The sequence below is a fragment of the Cibotium barometz genome, chromosome 26 (genome assembly GCF_041138505.1).
Source record: "Cibotium barometz isolate CiBa-2024 chromosome 26, ASM4113850v1, whole genome shotgun sequence".
In the NCBI taxonomy this organism is placed as follows: Eukaryota; Viridiplantae; Streptophyta; class Polypodiopsida; order Cyatheales; family Cibotiaceae; genus Cibotium; species Cibotium barometz.
The window spans coordinates 8,874,686-8,892,288 of NC_141071.1; the positions used below are offsets into that span (position 1 = coordinate 8,874,686).

General features: G+C 41.1%; 1 protein-coding gene across 2 annotated transcripts; it reads right to left on the reverse strand.

Moving 5' to 3' along the window:
- Nucleotides 1-2,993: 2,993 nt before the first annotated feature.
- On the reverse strand, nt 2,994-11,191 carry LOC147623640 (protein argonaute PNH1-like). Of its 2 annotated transcripts, none has more exons than XM_086820219.1 (23): nt 10,528-11,191; nt 9,136-10,183; nt 8,768-8,976; nt 8,277-8,426; nt 8,053-8,186; nt 7,863-7,969; nt 7,549-7,655; nt 7,213-7,351; nt 7,026-7,142; nt 6,759-6,866; nt 6,586-6,657; nt 6,309-6,431; nt 5,924-6,083; nt 5,661-5,782; nt 5,409-5,546; nt 5,090-5,232; nt 4,900-4,962; nt 4,739-4,802; nt 4,512-4,647; nt 4,349-4,422; nt 3,632-3,726; nt 3,496-3,527; nt 2,994-3,407 (listed from the first exon to the last, which is right to left on the reverse strand). In XM_086820219.1, the coding sequence occupies exons 2-23, from the start codon at nt 10,045-10,047 to the stop codon at nt 3,184-3,186; spliced, it is 3,429 nt and encodes a 1,142-aa protein (XP_086676345.1). In that variant the 5' UTR covers nt 10,048-10,183; nt 10,528-11,191; the 3' UTR covers nt 2,994-3,183. The 2 variants fall into 2 exon arrangements, with proteins under 2 accessions (XP_086676345.1, XP_086676344.1); XM_086820218.1 differs by having other exon boundaries at nt 10,416-11,152.
- Between the last annotated feature and the right edge of the window lie 6,412 nt (nt 11,192-17,603).

The window sequence follows — 17,603 nt, forward strand, 5'->3', positions numbered from 1 at the left end:
TAAATATTAAATTTGATGTATCATGTTCTCAAATTGATCTTCAAGAAATATCTTTCACCGCGAAGTCGATCAACAAGATTATCCATCCTCAAAAATGATTTTTTGTTCTTAATTGTAAACTTAATAAAACCCTTGTAATCCACACACATTCATTTGGTCTTGTCTTTCTTGTCCACCAAGAGAATTGGAGCTCCCTAAAATTAACATGTCTCATAGTATTCCGTGAAGCTATATCTAGCAACTCCATCCTCCTCAAATTAACTCAAATAAGTAGGCCTAACATACCTCATGGACACAAGTGGTCTACAACCAATTTGGTCACCAAAACTAGAGGCGGGATCCCCTTGCTCTATCAATTTAAAATATTTTGTTACAAGTCAATTTAAAATATATTGTTACAATACCAATTTTTGAATATTTCCACCAATCCATGCATCACATCCTATCACTATTGCATGTTAAAATACTTTCACATACTAACAAATACACGAATCCAAGAGAATTTAACTAATAAGTCCCTCAATATAGTTTGTCAATTTGTCTCTACAATTATTCAAAAAAATAAGCAAAACCAAAGCACAATCACAATATTCCTAAATACAATATAATATTGACAATCCTCACATCACCCAAGACGTGATGCAAGAAAATACATTATTCACCTTCCTTCCAAGAGAGCAAAAAATATATTTTTCTAATTTCTCATGACCACTGGTTTTCTTTAATCAAAATATAAAAGAAAATCCCAAAAAAAAAAATCAAAAGTTTGAGGGCGTCAATTAGATCTAAAAGTTATCTTTGAGTTGAAAGAAGAACGACGGTTTAAAAATAGAAACTCCAGTTTCATGCACTGAGAATTGAGTGTTGGATTTCATCATTAAAAGCGGATTGTTGTAAAATCTTAGAACTTTGTTCAAAAAATCAAACTTTAGAAAAATCAACCCTTAAGAGAGCTTTGGTTTATTTACAAAACTCGTATGCACAGGCAACACAACTCGAAGGCATATTCTTGAGTGAAGATGGGAGACAAATCTTGATAGTATTTTGAACTTGGAAGAATATGTACAAATTTGTTGAATGCTATGTAATTTATAATTATAGAAATATAAGTACTTTGATAGTATTATACAATTTGTGTTAGTGCGATGTAATATAGAAATTTTAAAAGTAGAAGCCTATGAGAACAAGACTGAGCATGTGACGTGTGTTTTTGTAACTTCAATATATAATTTTAGAAATGAATTTCCTTAAAAGCATACAACTGTGTATATTTATATATAAATAATAAAACCACCAATTTGATGTGGATGGAGTTGTCACACTTACACCAAAAATTACAAAAGCCACGAAAAAATGTGCCCTTTCCTAAAAGAGTAAATGATTTTAGAAATAAAAATTTGATTGAGAACTTTGGTACTAAGCATATGATGATTTCAAAAATGGAAATTTGATACAGAACACATCCGCAGCTTTGTCATTCTAGGTTTTCTATGCCCTTCAGAAGTTTACACCCGCTCATGTTTGTTCGAGATGGCGAGCACTGATTGCTGCTACTTCATGTAACCTCTCAAAATCATTCCATTTCTTCTCATCCATCAAGCACTCAAATGTTCACTGGAGCCTCCGGGTTAGCATTCAACACATTCTCAAGCTTTTCATAGGTAGCCCAACGCAGCCTCCGGGTTAGCACTCAACACATTCTTAAGCTTTTCTTAGGTATGCCCTGAGGTTGGATGGCACATCAGTCGAAATCCCTGCCGGATCTGTCAAATACACTTTCTAAACAAGACTACACATATCTGCAGGGAAGAATACCCAACATCCACAAAAACTAGATCTATCGGGTCTTTTCCTGGCTAGCCGGTTTTGGAGATCCCATACGCAAGGGTTATGGTCGTGACCTTATGCATCAAGCCAAGTGGGCAGACACCAGCAATTCCATGGTAGCTCGGCACTGCATCTCGTTGAAGAAAATGGGGATTCGGATGAGTTAAGAGTATGTGACATTCATCAACAAGTTATTCTCGGCAATGATCTTGAGGTTGGACAAGATATGCCGAGTACATGAGTAGGTTGAAAGATCTGCTCTTGCCAAGGTGCTGCGCATGGACAAGAGAGGAGCCGAATCTGTATCGCAAATCTTGCTGCACTTTGGGGTTGAGGTAGCAATGGTGATCTGAGTTCATGGTAAGGGAAGCCAAAGCTGCATTGTGGTAAGGTAAGCGTTTGATCTGCACAATGGTCATCTCTGAGTTCATGGTAAGGGAAGCCAAAGCCGCATTGTGGTTGAGATGAATCAAAGCAGGAAACACCGGTCATCGTCACCTTGAGCAACAAGAAGCACTTCATGACAGTTCTCATGACATCGCAAGCTAAACCCAAACCAAACTTACCCAAGTGTCCACCCAAGATCTAAACACAGCCACCCACTCTTTACCCGAGTGTCCGCACAAGATCTACATAAAAGCATTATCCCTAAAGCAATCCTCAACTCTAATCCACGCTCACCATCAAGTCAACAATACCACGAGGACAGGTGATTTTGGCAATCAGCCATAACACAGAAAGCCACCCTCCAGCTGAAGACCACACAGCCCTTGCCCACCCACTCCACGTCCCAAAGGTATACATGTCCCATCCAATCCTTGCGACTGTCAGCGACACAACTAACCAACGACCTATCCAATAGCTGGCCCTTGAGAGGCCCTTTTCCCAAGGTCGGAGTCCCACAGAAGAATGCCCGCTAAAATGAGCCACAACCCAACTATATACAACAGGACATCACATTAACCAAATCATGTAATGCACGTCCTTTTCAGCATTGTGGGCTGCATTTGAGAGAGCAGTGATAGATGCGACTAGGTAGAAGACAGAGTTGCAAGTAATAGATGTGACTAGGTAGAAGCGAAGAGGTAATGCATATAAAGACAGTTCTCAAGAAATTTTGCCTCTTCAATAGTTTTGAACAGCTCAATAGAAAAATAAGATCAAAGTTTACAAAAACAAAGTACTATTTATGATGGTCTTAGATTAGACAATGTATAGGCCCACAACAAAATATGCACAGGACAACTGAAATTTTACACACAGCAAAGATCTTCCTGTACAATTCAGGTGAAATATCACAAAATTTACTGACAAGGTTGACTGGACCAAACTGGTACATCTGAAACACTTGAACTCTCAGCAGTAAAACATCACGCGTTTCACGTTTTCCTTCACAGGAGGTAGTGGTCGGACAGAAGCTGCAGCCCCTGCTCCAGCTGGAGCACGGGTGCTTCTGGACCCACCACTGCCAGTTCTACCAGGAGGACCAACTCCACTTGTCAAAGAGCCACTATCTGACTCAGGTTCCATGTAGAAACGAGCACGAAACGCAGCAAGATGTGCATAATATGCGGGAGGCACTGCAAAAAAGAAGTGCAAACAGCTTCGGTTAGAACACCAATTGAGATAAACCAGCTTGGATGAAGACTCTTGAAACAGACTCCTCACCAATTGAAACTGATCGTGTGCAACGAGCATACCTACAACAAACACAATGAGAACCAGAGATTATTACCATAAGAGGGGAGAAACAGTGCTGAACAGATAATATCCATAGTGCCAATCAAATCTGAATAGATCTTACGTGTAGCAAAGATTGTTCGTTAGCAGTTGTAAACCATCCGCTGTGAAATTGTTTTCATCCCATAACACATGGTAATGAGCTGGCCGGCTAGTCCCCTAAAAGCATCAACCAAGAAGTGAGGCAGACTTACAGCAAAGATGATAAAGCTTGGCTCAAAAGTAGCAAGGCAACGACAGACTATCCACGTCCTTATGGTTGACACAAATCCCTACCAAAGATATTTGTAGTGGTGATTCCTTTAACTAAATTATATCATGTATTATATAATGAAAGCAAGCCCAAAAATTGAAACCAGAGACTAGCCTATGCCATACTCACTTATTGAAGCCTGGATTGAAGAATGAAAAAAAAGTAGTTACTTTTTACATTCCGTATGACTGTGTACTAAGGGGGGGGAGAGAGAGAGAGAGAGAGAGAGAGAGAGAGAGAGAGAGAGTTGATGGGAGGGTGTAGGGGGGGGGGGGGGGGGGGGGGGAGAAAGAGAGGAGAGAGAATGTATATGGATAGAGAGATACAGAGAGTGCCCGTGTGCATGCGTGTTGATTAAGTGTGTGTGTGTGTGTGTGTGTGTGTGTGTGTGTCAGAGAGAGAGAGAGATCTCACACACAGAGATACCAATCTTAAGAGAAAAGAAGGAAAAAGGAGGAGCCTTGTACATCAAGGACCCTTTCAAACCTGGAATGCTTCAATTCAAAACCTGCTCGAACAACTGCATACCTGAATTCCAGCATGGCTACACAGATAGAAGTCAAACTCTGTAGGATGGCATATCCTGGAGTCCACCACAGTGCCTGCACCAAATATACCACATTGGCATTGCCTGAGCATTGCCCAAACTTGTCAAAAGAGAAAAGTGGGCTAGATGGGAGAGGGCATCCACCTGGAAGTATATTTCCACTCGTGTCTGTGCTCCTTCTATCATGATGATTGTTGGCAAAGAGGCGCGTGTGATGACGCTTCTGAACCACTACAAAAGTGACAGGCGGTTGATAGTTCGGCTCCAGCGATGCACAGGCCTACAAGCAGTGCGATAGTCTAGCATTAGAGCGAAGACACAGATTGCAAGCCTAGCAAGTACTATGAATGTATGCAAATCGTCTCAAATACCTTGCGAATGGCATCCAACTCATACAGCAATACTTGATAGAACTGGCCTTCACTGACACCATCCCTGAAACAGAAAAATCCAAAATGCCTCAAATAGATACACCAGGAAAGAACCATCAAGAAGCTTATGTAGACAACTGTAGCAAAGACGCAAATCACACCTGTAGAAGATAATTCGAAGAGGTTTTTGCCCAGTGGCACGTCGGAAAGAAATCAAGAGCTCCCTGATGCAGCAGGTACAACATAGTCAATACATGCATTACTTATATACATGCACGGAAGCACATTTAAGCGCACTGTCCGCATAGCTAGATGCTTGATAATAAGACCAATTTTAAGGAAAACACTTGCCTGATCATCCCTCCAGTCTGTGGACCACGAACAGGATCAACCCAGCTCTTGAACAAGTCCTGTATCAGCTCTTCACGATGCTCTTGGGCACACACCAAACCTGCATATTTAGTTACTTCTGGCCAGTCTTGTGAAGCCACCACCTGAAAAAGAAAGCAATAGAAAAATGTCATCACAAGATCAGGAGCTGTTTCAATGTCAAAACAAGGCCTTGTACTAGGAAACAAATCCCCTTCCGAAAGACAAGAACATCAATCTCAGAAAACTTCTACAGTGTAAGAGACATTTCAACAAAAACATGTTGACCCCCAGAACTTACAGCAGCAATTGATGGACTAGAATCCTCTCCAGGATGTGGATGTGTCACGTCTGCTCCAAATATAATGGTTGGTATGTCACTGACTAGAGGAATAGTTCGAGAGAGAGCATCAACCAATACAGTGTTCCTCCCTCCCACCTGTTTTGAAATAAAAATAATCTCCATTGTAGGGAAAACCACCAAAACTCCAAATGGACATGTGCTAGTGTGCAGTTACCAAAGAAAAGTGTATGGAGAAAGATTTAATATTACCTTGACATTAATCTTCAAGGCCACATTTGCCAAATACTGCTTGCTCATCTTGTAGACATGCTTTGTTAAACAGCATTGGGAGACTAAACCCAGATCAGTCTCACATATTCGCTTCAGATCCCCTGATAAAAACACAACCACCCATGTATAAAAATACAGCGTGAAGAGTTGTCGAATCTCTTGTGCTGTGCATCATTCTATGCGATCCCCAAAAATCATCAATAACTGGTACAAAATGAGTTGCACCAGTTTAGCAAGCCTACCATAAAGGGTACCATTGTTGTCAGGTAAAATGACTACAAGAAGCTCAAGCTCTCTCTGTTGAAAAGTTTGCTGAAACTCTCGAAACACCGCTCTCAATGCACGCTCAACCTGATCAGGGCGTGCAGTATGTACTGGTATTGCAGGTTCTGGAGTGAAAGTCTGCAGTACAACACATAAAACAAATTCATAAGTTTCCCGGAAAAAAACAAATTCATAAGTTATCATGTTTATCGTCAATCTGATAGGCAATACAGTACCTAGAAAGTGTATCCACCATCCACACAACACACCAACTCTTAACAAAACCTCTCAGCAAAAATACCCAATTGTGCTTATAGAAAAGCAGCCTAGGATCACAGAATGACTTATAGAAGGAGAGTGTACCATGCCAGAAACTTGGCACATAGCGGCCAGCTCTTGACAAAACCTTCGGGCGGCAGTTTCTTGGACACCTCGGGAAAAGTTGATGCAAGCCCAATAGGAAACAACTCCTCCATTGACCATTTTCTGGATAATGAAAAGAAATTTGACCGTACTGAATCTCCATTGTTCCAAAAAGCAAGCAACTACTGAGCCTTTCAGTGCTTTGAAGGTATGCTATAGCATGTAACCAAACACAATTTTCAGGCCAAATCAACAAGCCGAGCAGCCCTTTGCTCACCTTATCCCTCATGTTCCATTGACCCACTTCAGGCTGACAGTATTTTTGTTTCCCTGTGTCATGATACTTCAGCTGTAAAGCCCCAGGAACCCAAATGAGGTCTCTTTCCAGGAGCTACAACAAATGTGCATTCAACTTTAGAACACAAACAGTTAACATCTGTGTCTCAAAACCTTAGGAGCAGGTAGAATACGAGCTTCAACTGCCGCCAGGCTGTCACTAATTTTGATGCCAAATTCCTTGGCATAAGGATCTTCAGCATAACGGTTGTGATAGACAGTCTGAAAACTTAAAAAGACTGTAAGCAAGTGTAATCAAAGCAGAAATTAGGCATGGCCAACATGACTCTTAAAAATAAGATCGCTACAGCCATGGTCCATAAATAGTATAAACTCTAGCTCTTAAAGATTCCAATTGCACAAAAGTTCACTGAGGAGAACCTCCATAATATCCCTCTCCCTCTCCAAAGGGCGCTGGCATGTGACTTTCAGCAACGCTGTGATTTGCTTCTCATTCAAACGCTTGGAGTATCGCTGCCCTTCAACAATCTTACACACCTGCCCAAAACATAAGGTAGTAATAGTTAGCACACAGGTTAAGTTCAATTTCTGATAGTTAAGAGCTCACCTCCATTGGCAGATAGTTGGGCCGTTGTTGGTTCCCAACTTGAAGACATGGGAGAGCCGTGTTGCGAATTGTGTAGTGATAAGTTTCTTGGAAATATTCCACAACAGACTTTATTGTCCCTTTCTCGTCGACAGGAAATCTTTAAAAAAAAAGTCAATGGATGTACAGCTCAAGTATAAACCTCAATGCTTGCAAGGAAATGTACAGCTCAACTAAACTGACTCTCACCCTACTCAAAAAGACCATTCAATGATCCTTCATTATTAAAAATCCCATGACAGCCTTAACTTAGCTATGTATTGAATCTCTTCAAGTAGACATTCTAGTTAAACCTACGTTAGCTCTTGTGTGGGCTGTGACGTCAATCCAGAAATCCTATATTTTCTGCGCATGTTCCCGCGATGGGTGACCTCAACTTTGACTCCTCGCAAGGCCTTCTTTATCTGCATCAAAAGGCATGACGAGATAGCAAAACAAAAATCATTCCCAAGCAACAGCAAATGCACCTGAATTATCGCAAAACAGAAACAACTACTAATCTAAACTTTCCCTCCTGCACATTAAACTGCTTTCTGATATCCATGCAGAACACTCGATGATATGCATACCAATACACCCTGGTGCAAACCACTGCACCGCGCAAGCAATACCTTTATACGGTCTGCATCCACCAGATGCCTGGACACATCCTTGCTTAGCAATTCAGTTACAAATTCTATAACTGGTAAAGGCTCAATAAAAGCAGTAGATGACATATCTGCAGGCAGCAAAAAGATATTACCGAGGGCATTCCCTTGAACCAAGATAATTAGATAGAGACGACAATGATGGCAACAGTACCGATGTTCAGAGAAAGACCCATCTGAGTTGGTCTGATACTCTGATAGAAACCTCGCCAGCTCTCAAGGCCTTCACCAAGTGGTTGTCTTCTTCCCAAATCAGGAGAATAAAATGATCTACCCACTGGACAAAATCTACCACAAGCAAACAAGGCATCAATCTACTTCCCATGTGTACTAGTCAATAGCCAAAAAGCAATTAAAACTCAAGAGCACATCAGCAACCTGTTAGTTGGGAGTTCTCTCAAAACAATATCCAAAACTTGTAGTGCCTCCTGGGGAGCATCTGCTTGTCTACCACTCAAAAACTCCCCAAGATGATGCAAATCAGCTCGGGCAGCAAACTTGATGACCACCTTAAACTGCCTCTCTCTTCTGTTGAAATAGTCAACTTGAATAATTAAAAAATGTACAACGAATCCATCAAAACCTTGGAGGAAACAACACGATCCTAGATCTGTTCTAAACCCAATGGCAGCGCAACATCAGCATGCAAGAAAGGCACTAGCCAACACAATCTCACTGTAACTGCCTTAATTCAAAATACAGTTTACAGTGACCAAAAACTCTCAAGACACCGAAAACTCAAACAAGAACAAGCAAGATAAACCCTTGCAAGCTCCTTCACGAACATGGAAACCTTCAGAAGAAAAAATTCCTAATCCTCACAGAAATGAATATCAAGGGGTACAAACATTAGTACAAGCAAGGCATACCTTGGTGCTCCACTCCCGTCATCTTCATCTAAGAGATTTATGGTAAAGTCCTTGCTCTGGAAAAGGAGTGGACCTGCAGTGTATAGACTCTTCCGACCATCATATACTGGCAACCTGCCATCTAAGGCAGAATGTCGATAATCTTTCACGAGCTGTGCCATAACAGCCCTATTGACACCTCGAGATGTTACTTCAGGTGTGATGGAAACCTGTATAGGCATGAAACATGTCCATGTGATAGAAACCAGGGATTGGGGTAAGACAATGAAAAGCCACAGCTAGATAAAATAGCACCAATCGTTGCATAAAGATACCCTAGGCTAACCACACTAAATGTATTTGGTTGCTGACAGCACAGAGTTACTAACATCATATTGGTGGAGGTCTTTATCAGGGAGTTCCGCAAAAAAATGGTTTGCCTTCACTATACACCTACTTCCTGCTTGCCCAAATCCAGGGCGTCGTGGGAAGCGTAACTTTTTGCTAGAAGTAGGAGGAGCAAGCACTGGAGGGGTTGATGGTCCTGGCTCCTTTAGAGGGTGACTAGTAGGCCCATGAACTGTCATCCTTTGTAACTGCTCAGATATGTCCGCCGGCAATCTCTGAGCTGAAGTACTAGCCTGCATCGAAGTTGGCTGGGCGCCTGTAAAAGCAGCTGCAGGAGCCTGTACTGTCTGTACAATGGGATATCGAATGCCTGTGTATGGGGATACAGGCTGAACCGGCATCAAATGATGCAGGATACCACCCTGGATGGGAGCCATTCCTCTGAGACCAGTCTGAAGATACTGGGCAGCCTGCTGCTCACCAACTGGTAGTGTGGGTGCGGCTTGGGGCAGATCGGGAACAGGCAGAGGGGCAGCTGCTAAATAAGGTCTGGCAGCCATGCCAGGAGAAGGTGCAACCAGAGTAGAAGGACCTCCACCTCTGCCTCGCCCTTGACCTGCCAGACCAGGAAAGGAGCCTGAAGGGGTGGTAGCCACCTGGAATGGGGCTTGCTGAACTTGCTGAGCTCTACCTGGAGGAGCCCCTGCTTCTAGCCCGCTTGGACCAACCTGTGGTGGGGCATTCTGGATTTGCTGAGCTCTTCCTGGAGGAGCGGTTGCTTGTTGCCCGCTTGCACTACTCCGTTGTCCATGGCCTTGTACAGGCTGCTGAACCTGTGCGGGCTGCTGGCCCACCTGTTGTCCAGGGCCCTGGGCGGGCTGCTGAGGAGGAGGCCCTTTAGTGCTTTGCGAGCCTCCCTCGCCTTCTTTCGGTGTCTTGCGTTTTCTGGGCATCCTAGCTCTGTCTCGTGGATGTAAAGAACTTCAACTCAATTCGATTGAAACAAGGTAACACTCGTACCATTCACATGGGATGCAATGGGGTAGTGGCCACTTGGAGAAAACGCAGCAAGCCCTTTCTTTTGTGATCCTGCAATCAGAAATTAAAATCTTCATAATCCTCGCAACTGGTCCCAACATCTATCTGTACCAGCAGGACAGAATTAAAGGGTACAAACAAGGTGTAGAAAACCATATATACTACATGCATAGTGCCATGTAGGTGAAGTGCTAGCCAGGCAACTAGTTGTATTTCTTTCTAATACATGCAGACAGTAATTTAGAACTCTTGTGTATGCTGTGAATGATTCTGCCTCGCTTACCTTTCTCTCTCTGAAAACCCTAGCACATAGGGACAAACAGCGACAACAGGCAACGAGGTCGGCCTTTCCAGGCGCTAAGGATTACACAAAAAAGATGTGCGGGAAAGCAGACCTTCGCCCTCGCTATAGAGAAAACCTACTGGACGTTCGCACGCGTAAATGCTACCCCGCTATAACGCTGCAGAAGACGTCCATCTGTTCTACTTCAGAGCCGAAAGACGTCTAAGCTTCTAGGACCGGAGACATGAAACGGCAAGGCTACTTCATCTTTTCTTCGCCCTCTGTCGAAGACGGCAGGGCTATTTCTTCTTTGGAAAAATCGCGATGGCGATGGCGATGGCGATGGCGATGGCGATGGTGGCAGCAATCGCCGCGCAAAAATAACTCCAATAGAACCTAGCTAAACCGTCGCTGTGCAGACACCTTGAAATAGAGACAAAACCCTAGCTATGGCGAAAAGCCACAGCTGTGCAGAAACCCCGGCTGAGACGAAACCTTAGCTCAGGGAGAACACCATAGCTGTGCAGAAACGGTGACCGAGAGAAAACCCTAGCTCGGGAGAAAAGCCATTGCTCTGAAGAACACTCGAAAACGTAGCTGTGCAGATGAACGCTATAAAATCCTTGTAGCGCAGACAAGCCCTTCCTTTGCTGCGAAAATAAGCAAGCCAGAAAAAAAAAAGAACCGGAGGGTTCAAATCCGCTCTGTATTGAGGCGAAACCTCACACGCACAACACGAGCTGGAAATAACTTTTAAAAATATATTTTAACTTTTTTGCTTGTATTAAATGTCTCCAATTATATAAGATGCTTTTTATCTATTTTTATTTTTATTTCTAGTCGATGTGTTTTTTTAAAATGCTTTTTCATTAGAATTAGTTTTATCTTTTTTTGTTGACACCTGTAAATTTTATTTTCTTAGTTATATATTTAACCCAGCAAAAACCTTCGAAATTTAAAGGTCTTAAGTTTTGAGGAAAATGTTCTCTGTGAGACACGTGGCTAATAAATAGTGTTTTTATTACGAAAATACGATGATGTTAAAAACTCGATTTCTTATTATGGAATATTATAATATAATTCGATTTCTTTTTAAAATGCTAAAAGTAAATATTGAAAGCAGAAAACTCAACGCTTGTGGTTTACGTTGCCTCATCCGGTATTCGCACGGCGGTCACTTTTTCACCCCTGCTATAGCCGGTACGCCGCCACATCCCGGTCCCCAAGGCGACCTGCTTTTGGAGGTACGACGTCCCGTCGACTCTAAGTTTAACCGGCTTTTTCTCCCGCCAATATTAGCGAGGCGCCAAGCCACGTCATCACATGTACTACTAAGGACTCGTCTGACCAAAAAAAACTAAATAAAAGGTTTTTTTTTGGGCCAGCATGTGCATGATGCCTGAGTATACCCCCATCATGCGCATGCATTGGCATTGGCAATGGGCATGCATGCCATCATGAAATCCGATACATTGCTGTCATCGAATCATTCGCATTCTCGATGTGGCAAAGCCACATCATAACAATATGATGATGATCATGCATCGGGAATGTCAGATGCGCGCATGCCGGTCCGGGGGTGCCGTACATTTACCACGTGGAGGCAAGCAGTAAATAAGGATTTTCACCTTCATGGACGATTTAAAAAACTTTATTCTCATTAACGTTATTAAGATAGCAGGAGTCCACTGTCCGCGGTTAATCCACCGGCCTACGTACAGTCAGGGGGCATGCTATGGCTGGGGCCCGCGGGGCCCGGACTTCTGGATTTCTTAGAAAGCAGTTAATGGGGACCCCGGCTTACCTGGGAGTCAAACTTTCTTCCTTTGGCGTACCCCTTTTTTGCAACCCCCTCTCCCCTAGTTCAGAAGTTCAGAACTAAGTACCCTCGCTAGCCCAGTCATCATCCATCCCCCCTTCTGCCAAAGCTAAACGAGTACGAAGTTGTGGATATCTATCTACACCCTTTGCCATTGCCCTTACACTAACTTTGCCAAAGTCACGCAAACTTTTTTAAGAGGTGTTCTTCCGCCTTGGCCTCTGCATCATCTCAAACCATCTCTCATAAAAACTTCCTTCAGTACCACGAAGTTAGGGTCTTGACTCTTTGCAAACTTGGACCGAGGCCGATTAATTTGCAGACACACGAAAAGGTCAATAGCAACTAGCAAAACCGCACAATCAAGGAGAGCACAACCAAGTTGCCTTTCGCACTCTCTTATGCCTTGCATCTGGCCTCGTGAGGCCGGACTTGTTTTCATGCTCCAAGCTTCAATGTTGTGGCTCTACAGCTCTGCCGCATGCCCAACAATGTTTGCCATGTGGACATGCTTAAGTTTTTGGTAGATGCATCTGACCTTAGCCTTACTTAACTTGGTCAAGTGCATTAAATGTACACTTTGTAACCGCACATTGCTTACATCAATTATGAGATGGCACACAAGTTTAACAAAACAAAGTGTAGTTATGCCAAAACTAGTACAATTGCACTATCCATAGCCTTACTTAACTTGGTCAAGTGCATTAAATGTACACTTTGTAACCGCACATTGCTTACATCAATTATGAGATGGCACACAAGTTTAACAAAACAAAGTGTAGTTATGCCAAAACTAGTACAATTGCGCTATCCATGGCCAGCTTGCAGTTATTGATTTTGGCTAAGTCCCAACATAACCTATGGAAAAAGGGACCAACCCCACCGTCGATGACGATAGGTGCTTATGAAACTAGTAGGCAGTGCATATTTTTTATTGTAGCAAGTTTTCAAGGCCCTTATGCACACTTGCCTGGTTGTGTATTTACCCCTTTGACAAGCACCATGAACCCAACAGAGGAAGAAGTCATGGATGACATCTTGCATCATAAGCAAGCAAAAAATGAATTGTATTGGCATAAGGAGCTTTTTTCAATAGGCACAACTTGTGCAGATTCTACATACACTTCTTGCCCATCGCCGCACAAGGCACTATCAACAAGGGCAAGTACTCTCAACAAGGGCAACAACGTACTCTCAAATTTTCCTATATATCCCCTATGGATTTTTTCCTTTGTGTGTCCCTCAAGGAGTGCCTTCATACATTGCGATTAAAAAAAGTGATGGTCCCATATCAAGACAAAATCTATATTGGAATTCACAAACGTAGATGAAACCAACAAGGATTATTACAACGAAGTCTTTGTATGAAATTTTCCAACTTTGTGCTTCCTCCCATTCCTATAAAATTCAATGTCTTTAGTGCTTTATGGTCTGCCATGGAGAATGAAGGTCTATCTAACCTTGTGCTTTCACCCATTCCAATAAATTGTAATGTCCTATGTGCTTTATGGTCTGCCATGGAAATTTAAAAACAATGATTTCTTGTCAACCCCACCAGTGTAGGATATAAGGGAGCTCATGGAAGAACACCTTAAAGGTTCATCCAAGTGTGGGCTATCGTCACAAAGCTACTGGCATTTGTTAATCCAAGTTAAGTTTTGATGTGCTTGCTCAATTGTGCATCCCTTGTTCCAACTAGAAGACAACATAAATACATGTGCTAAGTGTACAAGCTGAAAGGCCTCTTAGGTAAAATGTTCTTGTATAGTTGAAGAGTATAGTCGAAGCGTGCCTATGATGAAGCTAAAGGGGCATGAAGCACCCAACATAACACATGGAACTTTTGCATGCTCCCATCAACCTTATCCACGTGAGATCTCGACCCCACATTTGAGGAGTGCAATGCAAGAAATCACCACACACGAGTGGCCCACATAGTACAAAGAGAAAAATTTCAAACACACAAGGACAAGGTTAAATTCCAAGGTCCGTAAAGAGCATCTAGTTAGTGCATACATGAATTGAGGTACAAGTGAATAGGACATAAAGCTACCAATTAAGCTCCACGTGTTGATGTATAACTTACTTTAAGCATAAGGGTCCCAATGTGTTCACAAATTCATATTCGTACCCATCATGCTTTTATTCACACAAAAAAAAAGCTTCAAATTTGAGTTTGGGAAATATGATCATCAAGATCTTGTGGACATATGCATGTCTAAACATGATAGTTTTTAAAAAATGATCACATTAGGCTAGGGATATTTTTTAAAAAGGATTTTTTATACTACAATAAAGGTAAAGTGAAAGTGCTCATCCTAAATTTCTATATACTAACAAAAAGGATTTTTTATGCTACAATAAAGGTAATGTGAGAGCGCTCATAATGAATTTTTATATAGCAACAAAAAGATAACAAAGAATAAGAATCAAATATATGAAAATGGTTCTATTTATTAACAAGAAGTAAGCTTTTTCTAAGAAAAAGAATTGAGGAAATGAATCTTAGAGAAAGGTGAATGGATTGCAAAACCTAAAGTACATGACCCCAAGGTACAATCAAAGGACCTAGTGGAATGAGTTATCAAAACCAAGGAGGATGTCAAGTGGTCAGGTGAGTTGAGTGTGATCAAGTGGGGAGGGGGAGGTGATAGATGATACTTATCACACCAAAGAACCATGATGAAAAATGTACTAGCATCCACAAGCAATCAAAAGTAGCACTAAAAATGTACCTAGAAATGATTTGGCATTGACACGTAAAAGTTGTGCCTTACGAAATTGTGCTTTCTAATGGATAGTGTGTTATCTTCGGACTTGTATGTTGTAGCATACCATCATCACCAAACACATCATATATTCAAAACTTTTGCAATGAATATTCCAACAAAAATCACTTTGGTGCATTGCCAAAAACAACACATAATATGCTTACACTTTTGAGGCTAACTTAATAGTTACACATGGTGTGCATCTACCAACTTGTTGGTTCTCTTCTTTTTGAAATTTGTGAGTTTAATTAAATGATTATAAATGTGCGTAATAATATTGTAAGAAGGTGACTCTTGTGAAATATAAAAGTATTGAGACAAGGATGCTTATAGTAAGTATTAAATCATAACATTTTCACCCTTGACATTTCTCATTGAGTGTTTATAAAAACGTCAATGATTACCCCTTTAAAAATGTCCTTTTCTTTCATTGTTTATAGAGATCATAGTTGTCAAACCATTGATCATGTGACTTGACTTCTAGTTTATAAAAACATCTTTGATTACAAACGTAAATTTGTCTCTTTTCTTTCATTGCAGTTTATAGTGATCATAGTTGATCAAACCACTCTACTTTTAGGTTCCAATAGCTTGTTTATTATTTGAATCTCTAAAAATACTTAACTTATAGGTCGTGGAGCTCGTGATCATATTATTATCCACATTTCACCAACACTTCGTTTTTAATCGACAATTCATTATTATTATCATAGGTTGTGGAGCTCATGATGATATTATTATCCACATTTCACCAATCTTCATACCAAATCGTTTTTTATCAACATGAGTGATGGAGCTCCATTTCATCTAAAATAAACTCACAAAATGAAGCATCTAGGAAACATACTCATGGTGAAACTCTCGAAACCCTTTAGACAATCAATTTAGATTTAGCAGTCTAACATTCGTGAACATCTTTGATTGACTAAAGTAAAACAAATGCATATGATATTAACCTCATAGTAAGGGAGAAATTTTTTGTCCTTGTGAGGCATCATGCATGTATGGCCCTCTTTTCTAATATAATTCGCTCAACTTTATCATGCATTTATATATGATAATTTATTTATCCCTTTGTGCTATACATTTACCAGCAATCCATATCCAAGCTTTCTGCCCCATTTTAGTGTTTTTCAACAATAAGAGCTACTTAGTCACATTATAATTCGAGAAATTTGTAAAAAGGAGTTGGGCCTTTTTACCATCTACATTGTTAGAAGAGGGTTACCACCTCATATAGATCCTAACTATTTATTATTGTTAAGTAATAAATTAAAATTAATAACATAAACTAATCAATAAAAGATTAAAACCTTGTATTATTGTGCATTTCATTTACATGTTCCACATATTTACACTTGAGCTTGGCCCAAGCATGCCATTATGAATTTTAAGGATAAGATCCATGGAGATTTGTTAAGCCTTAACATACACAATGCTATTATAATATCATATTGTTCCCATGATTATATCTAAGCAACAAATGGGAGATTCCTCTTGAGATATAGTTCATACAAAGAAAACATTTAAAATCTTTTTAGCCACCCAAAAGAAATGCATGTCCCTTTAGTAGGGCATTTTGTATCATTTCCCATTACCACCATGGCGTCATCTCCCAAATGCTTGAGGGAGGAGTATCAATCTTTTTTGACTAGTCACGTAACTTGATCCTTTGTTGATAATGCAAAACATAATGTAAGTAATAAGCCTAACTACAGTACACTTAAAATGCCAACACACTACAAACATAGTGTAAATAACAAGTCTGACTAGAGTACACTTAAAATGCTAACACACTACAAACAGGATGCCAACACACTACAAACATAGTGTAAACAACAAGTCTGACTAGAGTACACTTAAAATGCTAACACACTACAAACACAATGCCAACACATAGCAACTAAACCACTTATACATAGAATCATGAGTAATGGCTAGAGTAACCAACGTAGCATTAATTGAAATCTAAAGATGCCTAAACATATGTTGGTTGAGACTGGGCTCTTTCACTAGAGCCGAAGCAAAAATATCATGATTGGACATGAACTACACCAAGTAAAGGATATCATTAAGGGTAAAGGAAATTGGTTTCCTCCTCTTTTTTTGATGTCAGAGGTGCCTCGAGTAGTTTGCCTTCAAGTCTAAGGCTAGTGTGTGTGGCCATTAATTAGCACAAAGTGGACCCCTATGGGAAGGTCAAGAAGCTAGTGGAGCCATGTGTACAAGAGAGGTGTTGAGTTTATTAAGCTCGTGATCCTGCTATTGGTGATGAGGTTGGGAAGAAGTGGTGGGATCCTTAGTGAGCGCCTAGAGAGGTATATCATATAGGGTCTCAAAGAAGTGAGCCTATGGCTAATGATCATGATCCTGCTATTGGTGATGAGGTTGGGAAGAAGTGGTGGGATCCTTAGTGAGCGCCTAGAGAGGTATATCATATAGGGTCTCAAAGAAGTGAGCCTATGGCTAATGATCATGATCCTGCTATTGGTGATGAGGTTGGGAAGAAGTGGTGGGATCCTTAGTGAGCGCCTAGAGAGGTATATCATATAGGGTCTCAAAGAAGTGAGCCTATGGCTAATGGAGATTGGTTGGACC

Excerpts from the sequence above, each read along its gene's own strand:
- LOC147623640 (XM_086820219.1), bottom strand. The coding sequence starts at position 10,047 with ATGCCCAGAAAACGCAAGACACCGAAAGAAGGCGAGGGAGGCTCGCAA. Across the intron at positions 7,143-7,212 it reads CCAACTATCTGCCAATGGAG|GTGTGTAAGATTGTTGAAGG; the intron begins GTGAGCTCTTAA and ends TGTTTTGGGCAG. Across the intron at positions 6,432-6,585 it reads AATGGAACATGAGGGATAAG|AAAATGGTCAATGGAGGAGT; the intron begins GTGAGCAAAGGG and ends TTCATTATCCAG.